Source organism: Ranitomeya imitator, chromosome 9 (assembly GCF_032444005.1).
Source record: "Ranitomeya imitator isolate aRanImi1 chromosome 9, aRanImi1.pri, whole genome shotgun sequence".
NCBI lineage: Eukaryota > Metazoa > Chordata > Amphibia > Anura > Dendrobatidae > Ranitomeya > Ranitomeya imitator.
Window position 1 is genome coordinate 50,092,326 of NC_091290.1, and position 22,110 is coordinate 50,114,435.

General features: G+C 41.3%; 1 protein-coding gene across 1 annotated transcript in view; it reads left to right on the forward strand.

The window, feature by feature from the left end:
- Nucleotides 1–15,769, forward strand: part of LOC138648613 (mucin-5AC-like) — a 98,077-nt gene extending 82,308 nt beyond the window's left edge. Inside the window, exons 23-33 of the mRNA XM_069738401.1 lie at nucleotides 682–833; nucleotides 1,224–1,362; nucleotides 1,547–1,651; nucleotides 3,362–3,541; nucleotides 10,536–10,775; nucleotides 11,108–11,264; nucleotides 11,374–11,502; nucleotides 12,617–12,767; nucleotides 12,843–12,886; nucleotides 13,247–13,459; nucleotides 15,699–15,769. Of these exons, the coding sequence (XP_069594502.1) occupies nucleotides 682–833; nucleotides 1,224–1,362; nucleotides 1,547–1,651; nucleotides 3,362–3,541; nucleotides 10,536–10,775; nucleotides 11,108–11,264; nucleotides 11,374–11,502; nucleotides 12,617–12,767; nucleotides 12,843–12,886; nucleotides 13,247–13,459; nucleotides 15,699–15,769 (1,581 nt within the window). The remainder of the gene's footprint in view (nucleotides 1–681; nucleotides 834–1,223; nucleotides 1,363–1,546; nucleotides 1,652–3,361; nucleotides 3,542–10,535; nucleotides 10,776–11,107; nucleotides 11,265–11,373; nucleotides 11,503–12,616; nucleotides 12,768–12,842; nucleotides 12,887–13,246; nucleotides 13,460–15,698) is intronic.
- The last annotated feature ends 6,341 nt before the right edge of the window (nucleotides 15,770–22,110 follow it).

Below are 22,110 nucleotides of genomic sequence, written 5' to 3' on the forward strand. Positions count from 1 at the left end.
CTGCATTTCCTTCTTCTGCTTTTATATAAGCAACTAGATTGTGGCCCGATTCTAACGCATCGGGTATTCTAGAATATGCATGTCCCTGTAGTATATGGACAATGATGATTCCAGAATTCACGGCAGACTGTGCCCGTTGCTGATTGGTCGAGGCAACCTTTATGGCATCATCGTCGCCATGGCAACCATTATGACATCTACGTCGATACTGTACCCGTCGCTGAATCAGAAACGTGGGATTTCTACGTCCTTTATGACATCATCGTCGCTGTGCCCGTCGCTGATTGGTCAAGGCTTGGCGGCCTCGACCAATCAGAGACGCGGGATTTCCAGGACAGACAGACAGACAGACGGAAAAACCCTTAGACAATTATATATATAGATGATAGTCCATCCTTATTGGCTGTGCTATACCTCGCCATGCCTAAGATCATGTGATCTATTTTGGCTGATGTAGTCTACTGCACTGTGTAAGATTATGGTAGCCACTTTAGGAGTGTAAAGTTATGGTGCCCACTTTGGGCAATTCACGCAAAGCGATTTCTAATTTCTAAGGACCAGCAAGTTCCTAAAAATTGTATCACATTTGATTTGCATCAAGTTGAATTGCTCTTTAAAAGTTTCCAACAATTCCCCATAGAAATTAAGAATTCCATATGAATAGTATTTTTGTGCCCACAGTTCAGCATTCAGTGTACTTCAGGTTGCATTTGTCCAGACGATCTTGTGCTCAACAATCATGGCAGGTGTATTCCTGAGAAAAAGTGCCCATGTGTCCACAATGGTGAGGTCTACTACAGTGGAGAAACCATCCAGCAAGACTGTAACACATGGTATGGAAAATGCATCCTCACATTTTTAAAATTGCATGTAATAGTTCAGTTCACAGTGTCGGAACCACAAGGCAGTAGAGATGTATTCACTAATATATACAGTATATATATATATATATATATATATATATATATATATATATATATTATAATAACCCATAGGCTACATACTCATACAAATGTGATAAATATGAAATTTCATCCTATACTGTCCATTCCGTTAAAATTGAAGTTGTACTGCACTCTTATGTGCAGTGATTATTTTTCAAAACATGTACATGGGTTTTTCAAATTATAAATTGTGGTGCAGAAATCAACTAACGCATTTTATGAGCATAATATAATCAGGCAGATTTTTACAATGCACTCATTTTAAAACTATCTTTTTAGCACCTGTAAAGATAGAAAGTGGCAGTGTACAAAGAAGGAGTGCGACAAGACGTGTGTTGTCTATGGAGAAGGACACTATGTAACCTTCGATGGCAAACGCTTTGACTTCAGCGGCGATTGTGAATATACGTTGACCCAGGTATTGGAAAAGCACCCATCAATCGGCAACATTCACCTATCCAGAGCATAGGTGATAACAAGATATAATTGTCAGACAACACCTTTGAATTGCAATACCAATATTGTCAAAGTTGAAAAAGTAGTAGAAGAAGTAAGTTTGCATGTACTCGCTTATATTAAGACATTGCATTATTTTTTATTAGGATTATTGCAATTCTGGAAATCAATCATTCAGAGTCATCACTGAGAACATCCAATGTGGGACAACTGGAGCCACCTGTTCAAAAGCTATAAAAATTTTTCTTGGGGTATGTTTCAAGAATATTTCTTATTAACCCAGTAATGACCAAATATCAATACCCGGGGGAGGGGGTCACTCGGAACCCACCACGCTGTTACTTTCTGGTCAGGAATAGACCTCTGCTTCCCCCTCTCATCAGGCCGATGATTAACGGAGGAGGATGCAAGTTGTTTCCAATTCTAGGTCAGTAATTGGGAAACTAACAGTGAGCATATGGTATGTACACCTCCAAATCCAATGTATGGAATATATGTTTATATTCTCTGTACAATCATGGCCAGTTTCACAATAGCAAAACTAACTACTCGCTGCCACCACCAAATGTTTTCAGGCCGACTGGACACCCGACAGGTAGCTGTTAAGCGCAGGAATAGCTACTCTGTAGCAACTTGCATCAGACCAACAAAAGTGCAGTCACAGACACACTTTGCACAAGCCACCACTGATAGACAAGTCCTTAAGGTCTGGGATATTCTTCAACCATTTCAAAAGGGGTCCTGTGTTCCCACATTGCTCACCACGTCAACACATGAGGCATCACCATGTGTAGTCGCACCACCCAAGTGTGCTCTACCTCTGCCCCCAGCATAGACCGACCAACAGAGCAATATGGAAACTGGAGAAGAATGATTGCATGCATTGCAGGTATTTCTAACAGTAGCATATGGCTTTCACGGGTGTGGTTTTCAGAACAAAAGGAACAGAAATATAAAATTTTATATTTAATCAAGAAAGATAGGCAGTGTTCATAAAAAATATACAAAAGATTTTACAAAGGGGACAAAACAATAAAGCATATACAATTTTATAAAATAAAAAGGATTAACAACCAAAACTCACTAAACCTGACGTCACTGCAATAGCTTCAGATTTATAGAGGGAAGCAATCCTAATTAAAATGTCCATAAACATGGATCAAGCCTACATGGCAATGTATCTTCCTGCATTGAACACAGATCATAATTTACCTTGTCTTTTTATCAGCACCTAAGTTACACCCTCATATCTCCCCTTGATAACCTCACGTGGGGGCTGGTCATGGGATGTGGCTTCAGTTTCAGAAAATTATGAAATTCCCAACATTCACGATATCTTCACTCATGACGATCACAGGCATTCGATATCGATGTAATATTTTGTATTGGGATTTTACCTTTTGATAGGAAAGTTGGCATAGCTGTTGTCAGCTATCTGGCCACTATTGATTTGGGGCTGATTGGCATGTCTCTCAGTCATTCCAATTTTGACTGAGTGATAGAATAAAGTTGAGAAACCTCCCTCTTTTTAGTCAAATGAGAAAAAATGATGAAACTCTGATGATAAAAACTGATAAACTGATGAAAATAGGAGAAAAAAAGACTGATGAAAATGGACTTTTTTTGCAAACAAGAAAAAACACTGACGTCTGAATTAACCTTGAAGCTTACATGACTGCAAGAAGGCATCCGGTATCTGTTTTAAGTTCTTTATTGGTCAGTCTGCCTGAATTAACTGAAAATTTCCCTTTTCACAACAATAGTACAGATAATCAAATGCAGCTAATCACTGAGCTTAGTTGCACAAGCTGCTGAGCCCATTGATTGTTTGCAGCAGTCATGTAGTCAAACCACAGAGACCAGCGCAATGGTGGAAAGGCAGTCCTGAAACTTTTACATGTCAAAATGCATTTTGGGATCAGTTTTGTTAAACCTTTTTAATGGTCTCTTGTACTCATCAGATCTTTGAACTGAAACTGAGTGAAAGCTCTTATGAAGTCCTGGAGAGAGACGTTGGTAGTGAAGTCCCCTACCAGGTTAGGCAGTTGGGTATGTTCCTTGTGATTGAGGCCAATATTGGATTGATTATTATGTGGGACAAGAAGACCACCATCTTTATCAAGCTGGGCCCTAAATTTCAGGTGAGCAGTTACTTATATTGTTTAGACATCTAATACGTTTATTTTTGGCAAAACTTTATAAAGAATATATCATACTAAGCCAAGGGTATACTTAGCATCAGGGCCGGTGCTAGGGGTAGGCAAACAAGGCAAATGCCTAGGACCCCACCCACAAAGGAGGCCCCCTGTTTCTGCAGTCCCTTTATGAAGTGCACAGAGCTTGTACAGCATTACTCACAGTGAATAATGCTGTACACGGTGGCTCAGTGGTTAGCACAGCAGCCTTGCAGCACTGGAGTCCTGGGTTGAAATCCCACCAAGCACAACATCTGCAGGGAGTTTGTATGTTCTCCCCGTGTTTGTGTGGGTTTCCTCGGGGTTCTCCGGTTTCCTCCCACACTCCAGAGACATACAGATAGAGAATTTAGATTGTGAGCCCCATCGGGGACAGCATTGATAATGTCTGTAAAGCGTTGTGAAATATGTTAGTGCTATATAAAAGTCAAGATTATTATTATTATATCCTCTGTAGTCCCTGCGCATGTCTCTCCCTCTCCCCCTAGCAGTGTCAGATTAGAAGTTGAGAGTGAGGGACCGTCTCACAGCACAGTAAAGTTTAGATGCTGAGGTCAGGAAGATGCCTGCAGCCCTGTCTGTATCCACTTCTCCTCATCATGGCTGCCCCTAAATCATTGTCCTGGGATCTGCACAAGTGAATCAGCAGGACCTTGCAAATATACATATATTTTTGTATAAATGTGTGTACCTATACATTATACTGTACAGTGTTTGTGTCTGTATGTGTATATATTATGTGTTTGTATGTGTGCACACATACAGTATATAGCAGTGGTCCCCAACTCCAGGCCTCGAGGGCCGCCAACAGTGCAGGTTTTCAGGATTTCTTTAGTATTGCATCGGTGGTAATGTGATCATCTGCACAGGTGATGATTCCAACCCCTGTGGAATACTAAGGAAATCCTGAAAACCTGCACTGTTGGCGGCCCTCGAGGCCTGGAGTTGGGGACCACTGGTATATAGTATGATTGTGTATATCTTGTGTGTGTGTAAATATATATATATGGGTGTACATTCAGTCTATAGTATGTGTATGTCTGTGAGTCTATATACTATATATATATATATATATATAGAAAAAATTGGAACAGCATCTACGGAATACCTTAATACAGTGCAAAGCTTTCCCAGCCAGTAATCCAATGGCTTCCAACAATATGAAAAAAGCTTGAAAAAGGATTGTTGTATCCGAAACGTTGCCACGCCGTTCAGGCAATAAAGTCCACTTTTTTCTTTATTTTTTGTGCTGCTTTTCTTATTTTTTATATATATATATATATATATATATATATATATATATATATATATATATATATATATACAGTATGTAGTATATGTTCATATACACAAAAAAATAAAGGGAACACTAAAATATCACATCCTAGATATCACTGAATAAAATATTACAGTTGTAAATCTTTATTCACTACATAGTGGAAAGCGTTGAGAAAAATAAAACATAAAAATTATCAATATAAATCAAAATTAATATCTCATGGAGGCCTGCATTTGGAACGATACTCAAAATCAAAGTGGAAAATCAAATTACAGGCTGATCCAAATCAGTGGAAATTCCTCAAAACAAGGAAAAGATGCTCAGTAGTGTGTGGCCTTCACATGCCTGTTTGACCTCCGTAAACCGCCTGGGCATGCTCCTAATGAGGCAGCGGATGGTCTCCTGAGGGATCTCCTCCAAAACCTGGACTAAAGCATCTGCCAACTCCTGGACCGTGTGTGGTGCAACGTGATGTTGGTGGATGGTGCGAGACATGATGTCCCACACGTGTTCAATTGTTTTCAGGTCTGGGGAATGGGCGGACCAGTCCATAGCTTCAATGCCTTCATTTTGCAGGAACTGCTGACACACTCCAGCCACATGAGGTCTGGCATTGTCCTGCATTAGGAGGAACCCAGGGCCAACCGCACCAGCATATCGTCTCAGAAGTGCTCTGAGGATCTCATCTCGGTACCTAATGGCAGTCAGGCAACCTCTGGTAAGCACATGGAGGACTGTGGGGCCCTCCAAAGAAATGCCACCCCACACCATTACTGATCCATTGCCAAACAAGTCATGCTGCAGGATGTTGCAGGCAGCAGATCACTCTTCACGACGTATCCAGACTCTGTCATATCTGTCACATGTGCTCAGTGTGAACCTGCTTTCATCTGTGAAGAGCACAGGACGCCAGTGGTGAATTTGCCAATCCTGGTGTTCTGTGGCAAATGCCAAGCATCCTGCACAGTGTTGGGATGTGAGCACAAACCCCATCTGTGGACGTCGGGCCCTCAGACCATCCTCATGGAGACAGTTTCTAACAATTTTGCAGACATATGCACATTTGTGGCCTGCTGGAGGTCATTTTGCAGGGCTCTGGCAGTGCTACTCCTGTTCCTCCTTGCACAAAGGCTGAGGTAGCAGTCCTGCTGCTGGGTTGTTGCCCTCCTATGGCCCCCTCCACGTCTCCTGGTGTACTGGCCTGTCTCCTGGTAGCGCCTCCAGCCTCTGGACACTACGATGACAGACACAGCAAACCTTCTTGCCATAGCTCGCATTGATGTGCCATCTTGGATGAGCTGCACTACCTGAGCCACTTGTGTGGGTTGTAGAGTCCGTCTCATGCTACCACGAGTGTGAAAGCACAACCAGCATTCAAAAGTGACCACAACATCAGCCAGAAAGCATTGGTACTGAGATGTGGTCTGTGGTCCCCACCTGCAGAACCACTCCTTTATTGAGTGTGTCTCGATAATTGCCAATAATTTCCATCTGTTGTCTATTCCATTTGCACAACAGCATGTGAAATTGATTGTCAAACAGTGTTGCTTCCTAAGTGGACAATTTGATTTCACAGAAGTTTGATTTACTTGTAGTTATACTCTGTTGTTTAAGTGTTCCCTTTATTTTTTTGAGCAGTGTATATATGCAGTATATACAGTGGGGCAAAAAAGTATTTAGTCAGTCAGCAATAGTGCAAGTTCCACCACTTAAAAAGATGAGAGGCGCCTGTAATTTACATCATAGGTAGACCTCAACTATGGGAGACAAACTGAGAGAAAAAAATCCAGAAAATCACATTGTCTGTTTTTTTAACAATTTATTTGCATATCATGGTGGAAAATAAGTATTTGGTCAGAAACAAACAATCAAGATTTCTGGCTCTCACAGACCTGTAACTTCTTCTTTAAGAGTCTGCTCTTTCCTCCACTCATTACCTGTAGTAATGGCACCTGTTTAAACTTGTTATCAGTATAAAAAGACACTTGTGCACACCCTCAAACAGTCTGACTCCAAACTCCACTATGGTGAAGACCAAAGAGCTGTCAAAGGACACCAGAAACAAAATTGTAGCCCTGCACCAGGCTGGGAAGACTGAATCTGCAATAGCCAACCAGCTTGGAGTGAAGAAATCAACAGTGGGAGCAATAATTAGAAAATGGAAGACATACAAGACCACTGATAATCTCCCTCGATCTGGGGCTCCACGCAAAATCCCACCCTGTGGGGTCAGAATGATCACAAGAACGGTGAGCAAAAAATCCCAGAACCACGCGGGGGGACCTAGTGAATGAACTGCAGAGAGCTGGGACCAATGTAACAAGGCCTACCATAAGTAACACACTACGCCACCATGGACTCAGATCCTGCAGTGCCAGACGTGTCCCACTGCTTAAGCCAGTACATGTCCGGGCCCGTCTGAAGTTTGCTAGAGAGCATTTGGATGATCCAGAGGAGTTTTGGGAGAATGTCCTATGGTCTGATGAAACCAAACTGGAACTGTTTGGTAGAAACACAACTTGTCGTGTTTGGAGGAAAAAGAATACAGAGTTGCATCCATCAAACACCATACCTACTGTAAAGCATGGTGGTGGAAACATCATGCTTTGGGGCTGTTTCTCTGCAAAGGGGCCAGGACGACTGATCCGGGTACATGAAAGAATGAATGGGGCCATGTATCGTGAGATTTTGAGTGCAAACCTCCTTCCATCAGCAAGGCCATTGAAGATGAAACGTGGCTGGGTCTTTCAACATGACAATGATCCAAAGCACACCGCCAGGGCAACGAAGGAGTGGCTTCGTAAGAAGCATTTCAAGGTCCTGGAGTGGCCTAGCCAGTCTCCAGATCTCAACCCTATAGAAAACCGTTGGAGGGAGTTGAAAGTCCGTGTTGCCAAGCGAAAAGCCAAAAACATAACTGCTCTAGAGGAGATCTGCATGGATGAATGGGCCAACATACCAACAACAGTGTGTGGCAACCTTGTGAAGACTTACAGAAAACGTTTGACCTCTGTCATTGCCAACAAAGGATATATTACAAAGTATTGAGATGAAATTTTGTTTCTGACCAAATACTTATTTTCCACCATAATATGCAAATAAATAGTTAAAAAAACAGACAATGTGATTTTCTGGATTTTTTTTTCTCAGTTTGTCTCCCATAGTTGAGGTCTACCTATGATGTAAATTACAGACGCCTCTCATCTTTTTAAGTGGTGGAACTTGCACTATTGCTGACTGACTAAATACTTTTTTGCCCCACTGTACAGTATAAAATGTGCGTGCATGTATAGTGCATATCTGTTATGTGCTGAATGTAAAGTTTTGTAATTGTAATGTTGCCATAATAGGGATCAACTCTATGCATGGCTTATGCCTCATGTCTGCTTTTACATTAGCGCTTGTTCATACTGTCTTTACTGCGCCCGGTGGGTTCTGCCTGAATCCCCTATGGATCAATAGATTGCAGTGACAGCAATGGAGTACAAATGATTTCCACATGTGATTTTTTTTTCCTTAACGTCTCCATCTGTTCCAACAGCCACAGAAAAGTGGACACTTTTAGAAGAAAAAAAAACAAACTGAGCATCTAAAAAATAAATCAGACGGTCAATTTCAGAAAAAAAAAAAACAAATGTTCATTTAAACTTAAGTTTGTGTCAGTGCAGTCTGTGGCCCCTTCGGGGATTTGTGTAGATCGTGTTTTGGAGGGATTCAGGCAGAGCCCCCCATATGCACTGCAGAAGCACAGTGTGAACAGGGCTTAATATACTATTGGATGGAATAGTGCAGTCTACTATACTATTCCAAGCTATGCCAGTACACCAGCCAGACATAGATACCAGCCAGAAAACTCTTTTTGATATGTGCATGTCAAGTCTTTCAGATTTTTGCACTTTTTTTCCCTATTAAAATGAGTGGGAAACAAAAATGAAAGTGAAAATGCTCCAAAAATGTCAAATATTTTATGCCAACCCTCTGGTTTTTGGTGCAAAACAAACCGCAAAAATGGTTCATGTGATCAGACACTGAGGACTGGCGGAATGCACCGAGTTAATATGGATGTTATAATTGGTGCGTTCGCAGCCTGGGGTCCACCGTGCAGGAGACAACCTGCTGCTAGAAAATGATGGCACTATATAGCGGTATAAGTGAACTCAGTTACTTCACTGAGTCACACAGAAAAGAACATGCTGTGCCTTGTTAGCGTTACAGGGGAACACAGCTAACTGCTGAGCTGATGGCAGTCAGTGGTCACGCACACAGAGAAGCACACAAAAACTCCTCACCAGAGGTGCCGGTATTCTAGGGGCTTATTTCAGCCGGGTCCCTGAATACAATCATACAGGCGCGACCACAATTTGCAAGCTCAAAACATGAAGTGATACTAGTGCATTGCCGTGCGGCCATGCAAACCTTTTATAGCTGCAGCAGCTTCAGGACCTTCCTAGAGGACTAATGGAAGCTGATACAATACCAGAGAAACTTCAGGACCTTCCTAGAGGACCAATGGGAGCTGCAGCAGTACCTGAGCATGTGACCCCTGACCTCCAATGAGAGGTCTTACCCTGGGCATGTTCAGAAGGGAAAAAGCAGGACTTAGTCCCAGAGACGTCTGCTCGCCGCTGACCAGTACTGGCTACAATGGCTGAGCCTGGGAATGCAGCAGAAATCATCCGCACAGTATCAGACTGAACTAGACGCTGGGACCAACATCTCCGCTGAGCAGACTTCACTGCCGCTGGAGAGGAATGGGAGACCACAGAGGAGATGGCTTGAGATTCCCCCTGTGCAAAGGCAGGAACTCGACCCCTAACAGACACTAAGGGGGTTTTCTGAGAATGTAAAAATAATTAGCATAGAAACCATAAATTCCCCGCAGCTCCAGCTCGGTGGTCTATGGCAGTCTTGCCACTTGGCTGCAGGGGTCTTGTGGCTGCACCTTCTGTTATAGCTGCTAAGGGAATATGACCATCAGGGAAACGGAGCATGGACATTGTAGCCAGAGGGTATTTAGTAGGGTTTGGGGGGACATGTACGACATTTTTTTATCGCTATTTATTCTGCCTTTTGAGAAGTAGGATGTACAAAAAACGGTAATTCTACTAATATTTTCTATTCCTTGACTATATGACTCCCTTTACATGACTGTGTTTCTGGTATGTATGTCATCCATACGTGTGACATTTTTTTCACAGATGCCACATGTACCGTTTTTAACCTATGGTACCACACACATGTCCATGTTTTCCTGGCAGCACAAATGACCAGGGCCAATATAAGTCTATGGCTCCGTGTAAACATGCTGTCCATGTGCCTTCCATGTGCTGTACAACATTGAAAGTATATGAGAAGCTTTGTAATTTCATTTCCAGTATCCTTACCGCAAAAGCATGGACGGCACCGCTATCAGTGTAACACGTACGTGTTTAATACAAAGAAGGTGGCTTAAATACTGTTGTTGGTGGAATATTTCAGAATTGGGGGCCCCAATTAGAATTTTGGCCAGAGTCCCAATTTGTCTAAAACTGTCCCTGTTTACTATGCAAATTCTTCATGGCCCTTGGAGAAAGTGTCAAGTCTCATCCTCTTTGCTATTATGTGAAGAGGACCTGTGTTGGATTCTCTGTGCACTAAACTGAATTTCTTACTTACCTATAGGGACATGTTTGTGGTCTGTGTGGTAACTATGATGGTAATGTACTCAATGATTTTACCACAAGAAGTCAATCAGTGGTGGTCGATGTTCTGGAGTTTGGGAACAGTTGGAAAGCTTCTCCCTCTTGTCCTGATGCTTTACCCCTAACTGACCCTTGTCATACTAACCCATACCGTCAGACCTGGTCCCAGAAACACTGCAGCATTATCATGGGCTCTACCTTCTTTAAGTGTCACTCCAAGGTAAGACATATGGCAAACTAGCTTTTACTTAAGGTAGGTCCAACAGCCTAATATGCTGCCCTCTTCCTTCATAGACAGTAGATTTTTTTCATAGCTATTTTTTTTATTCTACAACTAAAGGCTAATGTTTAACTTCAGTATTTCCCTTTGGTGCTGAAGAACATCTCCTTTTTAGACCATTGAGAGAGATTTTTTTCACTACTTTTAGTAGCCAAAGGGATAATTGTATTCTGTCTTTAAATTTTGCAAAAAATTCAGCTACCAAATCTGCTTTAAATGCTCTCTGACTGGCGTAAAAGAACTACAATACTCTAACTATATTTCACTTTTAGCTTGATCCTAGTCCTTACTATGAGGCGTGTGTCCATGACACCTGTGCGTGTGATTCTGGCGGGGACTGTGAGTGTTTTTGTACTGCTGTTGCCGCTTACGCTGCTGCATGTAGTCAAGCAGGAATTTGTGTGTCGTGGAGGACACCAGAGATTTGCCGTAAGTTATTTCAACCAACTAAAAAAATTTTTGAAGTAAAATGTGAATATTATAATGTTTTTTTCTAGGATGTTATGACTTTTAACTGGTGCATTTTTCTTATTTCCAGCTCTATTTTGTGATTATTATAACCCAGAAGGAGAGTGTGAGTGGCACTACAAACCTTGTGGAGATCCATGCATTAGAACTTGTAGGAACCCAAGTGGTCAATGCATGAACTATCTACCTGGATTAGAAGGTACTAAGTTGAAATAGAATAACCACTAACTTGAACTAGATTGGTTTATAGAGTTATTGCGAAAATCATACCTTGGTCTCAATTTTCTGTACATACGGAATTAATCATATGTGCCAATACAACCAGTTTTTAAATCTGCACTTATTTGCAGCTATCACCCTCCTAATGATGACCTTTCAGGACTCTCCTTGCCTTCTGTTGCCTATGGATCTTCTCAGATCACCTAGTGACCCAAAGTAATGACTCATGAGACAACTTACAGTCTGAGTGTAGCACATTTCAACTAAGCTATATTGAAGGTCAAGCTTATTCCAGGTGCATTTGCGCCTTACGATTCTGTCTGATTCATGAAATACAGACGCTACTATGACCCAGACTAATAAAACATCCTCCAGACCTTCTCCCGGCATCCTTATTGCCGTGTCGGTCATGTTGTAACGCAGCTCTGCTACTCTTTGCTCAACTCTGATATGTATTCAAGGTGAGCATGATAATGCTCTGGAAATTCTCATGAACCACCAATGTAATGTAGAAATTGCAAAAACCAAATAGTGAAGTAGTTTCTTCGGATAAGAATAGGACCAGCTTTGCAAAGCCGAGAGGGAAAGAAGGAGATGAAAAAAGTCATAAAGGGTACAAGAAATAAATTTTAAGTATGGCTCGCAATAAATATTAAAAATAGTCATACAGATGCTGTGCTTTGAAAAAAGAAATGCCATACTGTAAATATTTAGAATTGAGGGTCCTCAACCACTGAATACCCTCAATTCTAAATATTTTTCTATCTACTGGCTAACACGGTGCCAAGATATATTTCTTTCCTGTATACTGAAAATAACAATCTGAGTCTCTCTTTCACCATCTACAAGAACAGAATTTTCTATTGGGTAATGATTTGGGTTCTGTTCAGTGCGGTAGTTGACCCGTTAGACAGCTCACCTCTCATGATCCAATCAATCATTATGGGTCTAGCTGTTGAAATCCTTAAAACACTAAGTTCAGGAAAGCCACACAATACTTTATTACATGATGGCTATTAAAAATATTATAATTGTAATATATTATGAAAAAATGTGGTTCTAAATCATTCTTACTGTATTATTTTCAATGTTAGGATGCTATCCAAATTGCCCAAAGAAAAGACCTTTCTTCGATGAAGACATCATGAAGTGCGTTGCTCAGATGAATTGTGGGTGCTATGATAATGATGGCAAACGTTACAACGTTGGAGATGTGGTCCCCTCCTACAAGAACTGTGAATCATGGTAATCACCTACTTTTGTAGAAATTTTTTGTTTGTTTAGTTAATAAAACCCTAAAAATACGTTTACATTTTTTAGTGCATGCACAAAGAAAGGACTTCGTTGTCAGATGGATGTCAGAGGTAAGTGTTGCACTATAAACCCTCTAAATTTTAGTTAACCATGGAAGTCATCTTTACATTGGGCTAGCCAAGGGCATAGCTTTAGGGGGTGCAGAAATAGCAGCTGCATAAGAGATCGGGTGCTTAAGTCATCACTGCCGCATGAGAAGACCCCTTTATAATAGATCGGTGGGAGACTTAGTATGGACTTTGCAATGGGGCAGTGGAGCTTCAAGTTATGCTTGTGAATACAATATTATTGACAGGTCCATGGTTATGTACAATAAAACAAAAACTTTGCTATTGTAAGGGTGCTAATAGGTTAACAATGAATGTAACTAATAAATGTCTCATACATTTTGATTTTTTTTATATTTTCAGCATGTTACTGTTATTATGGAAATATAAAGTACAACTACGGAGATATCATTTACAGCACAACTGATGGAATTGGAGAATGCATTATAGCCACATGTTCATCTGATGGAAAAATCAAAAGACGTGTATACCCTTGTGTTAGCTCCACCACTTCGCCCACCACAACCTTCCATTTTGAAACATCCAGTAAAATCCCATTGAATATCTCCACACCAGGTATTAATGTCCCTTAGTAACCAAAGAGAAAGATATGCGGCACTCACCCCAGACTGGCAGTGTGAATCGTGATTTTATTGAAGAAACCCGTCGAAGCACCTGCGAGTGCGAAACGGCCGTCGTCCTGACTCCAATACCGCACCCTCTGTTGTACCTTATACCTTGATGGATTTTTCCTGAAAAAGTTTCTTCAATAAAATCACGATTCACACTGCCAGTCTGGGGTGAGTGCCGCATATCTTTCTCTTTGGTTACTTTGGACTGCTTGTTACCCATTACTATGCTGAGCACCTGAAGCCAGAGGCATTCGTGATTACCTGGTCTCAGTTCGTCCGCCAACAGTCCTGCATGTTAAATCCAGTATTCACTCTAGTGCCGTCCTTCCTGCTCCTGTGGTTTATGCTATCCAATTAATGTCCCTTTGATATGAATATGAATGTCTCCCACCAAGGATTTATCATATCTAAAGGGTAATTCAAATAAAAAAAAATGATATGTTATAGCCACAAGCCAGAGGTTTTGATTGGTGGTGGTTTGAGTTCTGAGCCCCCATTACAAGCTGAAACAGAGGTAGAGGCCCTCGCCTCATGTAATTATGGTTGAAGAAACTTCCTGATCACACGCCCAGGATCAGCTTATGCAATTTTGTTTCACAGTTGGTAGGTCTCTTAACACATACCAATCAGAACTTCTGACATGTGCCTAGAACATATCAAAATGCACACAGATGAGGTTTGTATATTATTAGATCAAGTGGGCTGTCCGGCATTATATACAGTGGTATGTAAAAGTTTGGGCCGTTCTGGTGAAAATCAATGTTATTGTGAACAGTTAAGCAATTAGAAGATGAAATGATCTCTAAAGGGGCTAAAATTAAAGATGACACATTTCCTTTGTATTTTAGGCAAAATATATATAGACATTTTTTACATTTTAAAAACTGCAAAAAGGAAAAATGGGCTGAAAGTTTTGGCACCCTTGGAGATTTGTGTGCTCAGATAACTTTGACCAAGGTTTCAGACTTTAATTAGCGCAATAAGGTTATGGTTTGTTTATTATCATCATTAGGAAAGGCCAGGTCATGCAAATTTCCCAGAGTTATAAAAATCCAGCCTTCTCTAACCTTGTGTGTTGTGAATTCCGCTCTTGGGCTCTCTCCGGTGGTTGTAAGTAGCATTTTTGTGAGTTCTGCTCTTGGGCTCCCTCCTGTGGTTTTGAGTGGTGTGGCTGCTTCTTGGAGTTAGCTTCTGCAGCTGTTTTCACTGATCATCTTTCTGGCTTGGCTATATTAGTCTGGCTTTATCCCTCATTCAATGCCAGTTGTCAATTGTTCCAGCCTGGAGTCATTGCTCTTAGGATTTTCCTGACACTCTGACCAGTTCTGCAAAGCTAAGTCCTTGCTTGTCCTTTTGCAGTTCACTTGTTGTGGACTTTGTTGTTCGCACTTTCTTTGTTTTGCTCATTTGTCCAGCTTATCAGTATGGATCTATTCAGCTAAGCTGGAAGCTCTGGGCAGCAGAGTTTGCCCTCCACATCTTTAGTCAGGTGTGGAGATTTTTGCATTTCTTTGCGGTGGACTTTTTCTAGTTTTCTACTGACCGCACAGCGTTCTGTCCTATACTATTTCTTTCTAGCTAGAAGTGGCCTCCTGTGCTAAATCTTGTTTCATACTATGTATGTCATTTCCTTGTCCTCTCACAGTCATTACATGTGGGGGGCTAATCTATCCTTTGGGGATTTTCTCTGAGGCAAGATAGTTTTCCTGCTTCTATCTTAAGGGGTAGTTAGCTCTTAGGCTGTGACGAGATGCCTAGGCAGAGTTAGGAGCATCCCACGGCTACTTCTAGTGTTGCGTTGAGCTTAGGGACTGCGGTCAGTATAGTTACCACCTGCTCAGAGCTAGTCGCATGTCGCTCCTTAATCACCAGACCATAACAGTTGTGCCAAAAACAGCAGCCATGAGTTCTCCTAAGCAACTGCCTAGCACTCTGAAAATAAAATGGTAGAGGAAGCTATAAGTAGATAGCAAAGCATTTTCAAGTTGCCCTTTCCTCAATTAGAAATGTAATTAAGAAATTGCATGAAGGTCAAGATAAGGTCTGGAAGAACTAGCAAAATTCCAGTGAGATCTGCTTGTAGGATTACTAGAGAGGCAAATCAGAACCTCCATTTGACTGCAAAAGACATTCAGTAAGACTTAGCAGACTCTGGAACTATGCCACAATGTTCTACTGTTCAGAGACACCTGCACAAATAAGGTCTTCATGGAAGAGTCTTCAGAAGAAAACCTCTCCTGCATCCATGCCATAAAATGCAGCGTCAAAAGGATGTAAAAGAACATCTAAACAAGCCTGATGCATTTTGGAAACAAGTTTTGTGGGCCAATGAGGTTAAAATGGAACTCTTTGGCCACAATGATCAAAGGTATGTGTGGAGTTAAAAGGGCACAGAATTTCAGGAAAAAAACATCTCATCAACCATTAAGGGGGTGGATCAATTATGCTTTGGGGTTTTGTTGCAGCCAATGGCACAGGGAACATTTTATGGGTAGTGGGAAGAATGGATTCAAGGACATTTAAAAAAATTCTTTATGCAAACATAACACCATCTGTAAAAATGATCCTAAACACACGTCAGAATCCACAATAGATTACCTCAAAAGACTCAAACTGAAGGTTTTACAATGGGCCTCACAGTCCCTTGATCTGAACATAAATGAAAATCTGTAGCCAGACCTTAAAATAGTAGAGGATGCAAGACAACCCAAGAATCTCACAGAACTGGAAGAATTTTCCAAGGAAGATTGCATGACAATCCCTCAAACAAGAGTTGGCTGCAAAAAGTGTTCACAAACTGTGATACTTGCAAAAGGGGGCGTTCATAGGTACTAACCATGCTGGGTGCGAAAATGTTTACATTGGCCCTTTTTCCTTTTTGTAATTCTTAAAAACAAAAATTTAGCCTAAAATGCAAAGGAAATGTGCCATCTTTTACTTTATCCCTTTTAAAGGTCATTTCATCTTCAACTTGCTTAACTGTTCACAATAACAGTAATTTTGACAAGGGGTGCACAAACTTTTACATGCCACTGTAAGTGCACCCCACGAGGCCAAGCTCCCTAATTTACCTGGCCAATACTAAAGGGCCTGGCTACATCCTGCATAAAAATGGAAAAACATGCAATACAAATGTGAAAAAGATGTATAAAATGCATAAAGTATTTTACGATATTTTGGTAAAAATGTGCAAGCCTGCAACCCACGTCAACGGTCCTCACTGTCTTCCGAGTCCCAGCACTAAATTCAAATCATAATTCAAAAAACATTTTCTTAAAAGGCAGCTGTACTTACCAACGCCAGGTCACAATACCAATGTACTACAGGACGTAGCAGACCCCCATGATAAAGGTGAGGGAAGCAAAGGTGCAAAATACTGATGAAACAACCACTCATAAACCTGCCATTCATGCAATACATTGCTGCCATCTATTATAAATCCTAACAGATGATCTGTCACTAATAGGTTGAAAGCTAGATACTGCACCACATGTACCTGTGTGACTGGCGCCCTATGCAAGGCTCATTTGTGTGCATTTATATTAGTAAGCAAACACCCCTCTATGATTGATAGGCTTATGAGTGGTTGTTTTTATCAGTATTTTGCATCTGTGCTGCCTCCTCCTTTACTATGGGGGTCTACTGCATCCCATAGTGCATTGATATTGTGACCTGGTGTTGGTAAGCTAGTCTGCGTTTTTTCTGTGATTTTTTTAATGATACTTCCTTTTTGGTGAATAACAAATCAAGATGCTTTTAAAAATTGAAGTCACCCTTTAACCCTTTTCCGACTAGGCAGATTTTTGTTTTGTAACACTTTTGTTTTTTTCCTTCTCCTCTTTCAAGAGCCATATTTTTTTTATTTTGCTGTCACCATAACCAGGTCAGGGTGCCAATAGATAGCCATTGCTAGCCTTGGGCTTTCTATACCTTTGTACTCATGTACTGTGACTGTGCTTCGAAGATAATCTTAAATATTTATCACAAAATGAAAGAGAGATGAAATGATCACCGGTTCAAGTCCTTTGGGGCTACAAATGGAAAAAACTGTTTTAAACCATTAAGAAAAATGTTTGAATTAACCCATTTCTCAATACAAAAATCAAATAAACGAAAAAAAAAATTTTTATTTCATTTTTCATATACCGTATTTTCCGGCGTATAAGACGACTTTTTAACCCCTGAAAATCTTCTTAAAAGTCGGGGGTCGTCTTATACGCCGGGTATCTATGGCGGGTGGGGGGGGAGTGGTCCCGATGACGGAGGGGGCGTCTCACAGGGAAGTGTGAGTATGCCCCATTACCTCATATTGTAGCTGCAGCGTCAGCGTGGGGTGCTGGGGAGCGGCGGCGGCTGCTCCTTTGTGCCACGTGGGTGCTGTGGGGCGGCGGTTCCTTTTGGTACAGCGCCGGGGCTCTGTGCTGTGGGGCGGCAGCGGGGGCGTATCTTCAGAGAGAGTCAGTCGGGGCTCCTCCGGCATCTCCCGAAATCCCGGAGGCGCCGGCAGCTCCATTGCTGCGATGCGGTGGCCTCCGGGAAAATGGCCGCTGGGGGCGGCGCAGGCTCAGATTCAGATCTCGTCCCGAGATCTCGGGAGACGAGATCTGAATCTGAGCCTGCGCCGCCCCCAGCGGCCATTTTCCCGGAGGCCACCGCATCGCAGCAATGGAGCTGCCGGCGCCTCCGGGATTTCGGGAGATGCCGGAGGAGCCCCGACTGACTCTCCCTGAAGATACGCCGCCGCTGCCGCCCCCGCTGCCACCCCACAGCACAGAGCCCTGGCGCTGTACCAAAAGGAACCGCCGCCCCACAGCACCCACGCGGCACAAAGGAGCAGCCGCCGCCGCTCCCCAGCACCCCTCGCTGACGCTGCAGCTACAATATGAGGTAATGGGGCATACTCACACTTCCCTGTGAGACGCCCCCTCCGTCATCGGGACCACTCCCCCCCCCAAAAAAAGGCACATTAGTCACCGGCCGTATAAGATGACATACGGCGTATAAGAAGACCCCCGATTTTTAAGATTTTATATTTTAACTGGAAAAGTTGGGGGGTCGTCTTATACGCCCAGTCGTCTTATACACCGGAAAATACGGTATGTGTATATGCATTTGGCATTGCCATGTTTGCAAAACTCTGAATTATTAAAATTTAAATAATTTCATCCCATATAAAAAAAACATCATAAGGATACATTCCCACAATGAGATTGTCATAAGTTTTTAATGTTACAGATTTTCTCCACCATTTCTCTACCCAGTAAGTAAATTAGGCTACTTGCATTTTTCAAAAATACAGTATGCAAGGTAAAAAAAACTCACCAAAAACTTATTGTGGGAACGTAGGCTAAAGCAGTCTCTAACTGACAAGTCACTGCAATATGAATTACTATTAGGACAACCAATTCTTGATCAAAATGTTTGGCCCCCCATAAAGTACTAAAGCCTATATTCATCTCCCATGCCGGTGTTGGCACTCATGTGCAATTGGTGTGACATGTGACGCCAGCGCCCAATCAGCAGAGGCATCGCTGTCCCCGCCTTCGGACAAATCGAACATGAAGCGGAAGTCCGGGCTGCATCTGATCTTGGACTTCCTCTTCCTGCTCTATTCGACAGAAGGCGGGCACAGTGATACCAGAGCTGATTGGGCACCACCGTCACGTATCACAACAACAGCATGGAAGCCCCAGGACATAGAGTGCCGACACTGCGGGAAAGGCACTGGCATGGAAGGCGAGAATATGCTTTATTAATTTTTGGAGGCCAAGCGAGGGGTATGAGAATAAATTTCCCAAGTACTGGACAACTTCTTTAACAGTGAGAGGCAAGACGCAGTCATGAGCCAGAGGATAGGTAGAGAGGCATGAAAGCTGTAAGTGTTGCACCCATCCACTGTATTTATTGTTCACTAACATATAATTTCAACTATGGGTTTCTCTAAAACAGCAAAATGGATTTATACAAGAAAGGTAAGGATTTATTCAGCTTTAAAGCACCTTTACTTGTATGCCATTAGTTTGGGGTCTAAAATTCTGTTGGCAAGTTCCATTTAATGTGTATTTTCACACATGTTTTTTATTCATGTATTTTATGCTAGTTTACTTAATTTAATTACAGAGCAAACGTTATCAACTTCTGTGAAGCCTCCTGCAACCACACCTCAAGCAACAACTCACAGCACAGGTAAGGATTTATTCAGCTTTAAAGCACCTTTACATGTATGCCATTAGTTTGGGGTCTAAAATTCTGTTGACAAGTTCCATTTAATGTGTATTTTCACACATGTTTTTTATTCATGTATTTTATGCTAGTTTACTTAATTTAATTACAGAGCAAACGTTATCAACTACTGTGAAGCCTCCTGCAACCACACCTCAAGCAACAACTCACAGCACAAGTAAGGATTTATTCAGCTTTAAAGCACCTTTACATGTATGCCATTAGTTTGGGGTCTAAAATTCTGTTGACAAGTTCCATTTAATGTGTATTTTCACACATGTTTTTTATTCATGTATTTTATGCTAGTTTACTTAATTTATTTACAGAGCAAACGTTATCAACTACTGTGAAGCCTCCTGCAACCACACCTCAAGCAACAACTCACAGCACAGGTAAGGATTTATTCAGCTTTAAAGCACCTTTACATGTATGCCATTAGTTTGGGGTCTAAAATTCTGTTGACAAGTTCCATTTAATGTGTATTTTCACACATGTTTTTTATTCATGTATTTTATGCTAGTTTACTTAATTTAATTACAGAGCAAACGTTATCAACTACTGTGAAGCCTCCTGCAACCACACCTCAAGCAACAACTCACAGCACAGGTAAGGATTTATTCAGCTTTAAAGCACCTTTACATGTATGCCATTAGTTTGGGGTCTAAAATTCTGTTGACAAGTTCCATTTAATGTGTATTTTCACACATGTTTTTTATTCATGTATTTTATGCTAGTTTACTTAATTTAATTACAGAGCAAACGTTATCAACTACTGTGAAGCCTCCTGCAACCACACCTCAAGCAACAACTCACAGCACAGGTAAGGATTTATTCAGCTTTAAAGCACCTTTACATGTATGCCATTAGTTTGGGGTCTAAAATTCTGTTGACAAGTTCCATTTAATGTGTATTTTCACACATGTTTTTTATTCATGTATTTTATGCTAGTTTACTTAATTTAATTACAGAGCAAACGTTATCAACTACTGTGAAGCCTCCTGCAACCACACCTCAAGCAACAACTCACAGCACAGGTAAGGATTTATTCAGCTTTAAAGCACCTTTACATGTATGCCATTAGTTTGGGGTCTAAAATTCTGTTGACAAGTTCCATTTAATGTGTATTTTCACACATGTTTTTTATTCATGTATTTTATGCTAGTTTACTTAATTTAATTACAGAGCAAATGTTATCAACTTCTGTGAAGCCTCCTGCAACCACACCTCAAGCAACAACTCACAGCACTCCATGTAACAAAGAGAAGTGCACTTGGACATCATGGATTGATGAATATGTCCCCAGTTTTGATACATTTGATGGAGATTTTGAAACCTTTGAAAACATTAGAGCTGCTGGAATCAATATATGCCAAAATCCAAAGAACATTAAGTGTAGAGCAGTGGATTTTCCATATATGACTATTGAAGAAGTCGGCCAAGTGGTTACCTGTAATGTCACTCATGGTCTAGTTTGCAATAACAGAGATCAGATCAAAAATGATCCTGTTTGTTACAACTACCAAGTACAAATCCTTTGTTGCTCTTGGGAGGATTGTGAACACCAGCATTCAACTAAATCTGTTACAACCATTACATCAAGCAATGTGAGTTGCATACCAGTTTGTGAGTGGTCTCAGTGGTTTGATGTAAGCTTTCCTGGCTCCAACAGAAACGGCGACTTTGAAACTTATGAATACATTACAAATTCAGGATTTGAAATCTGTCAAGAACCTAATGATATTCATTGTAGATCTGTTGATTATCCAGATATTTCCCTGGAAGTACTTCAACAAAATGTGCACTGCAATGTCAGCAATGGTCTTGTATGTCGGAATGAGGAACAAACTGGTCCCCTTAAATATTGCTACAATTATGAAATCCGTGTTTACTGTTGTTCTGGATGTGAATCAACAAAGTCTATACCTACTGAACACTCAGTGAGCACTGAACATGTAACCACACCTTCAAAAGTTACTCCGAGTCTTCATCAAACAACAACGACCATAGTTACATCGCTGGCTATAGAGTCAACAACATCTTTTAAAACGCCAACAACTGTTGAAGAAGTCCAGACATACACACCAAAGATATCAATAACAACTGGAGCAATAACAAAACCACTTGAGAAGACAACTGAAAATCCCACATCACTCCCTACACAAAGACCAGTAACATCAAAACCTACAAAAGTATTTACAACTTCACAAAAACTTGTTTCCACACAAACCATTAAACCTTCAACAAAATATGGAGAAGTGACATCGACTTTTCAAACTACTGGCAAAGTAACTTCTGCAAAGGCAGTAACTTCTGCAAAGGCAAGTACTGCTTCCCACAAGGCAACTACTGAGTCTGAACATGAAAGCGTAACAT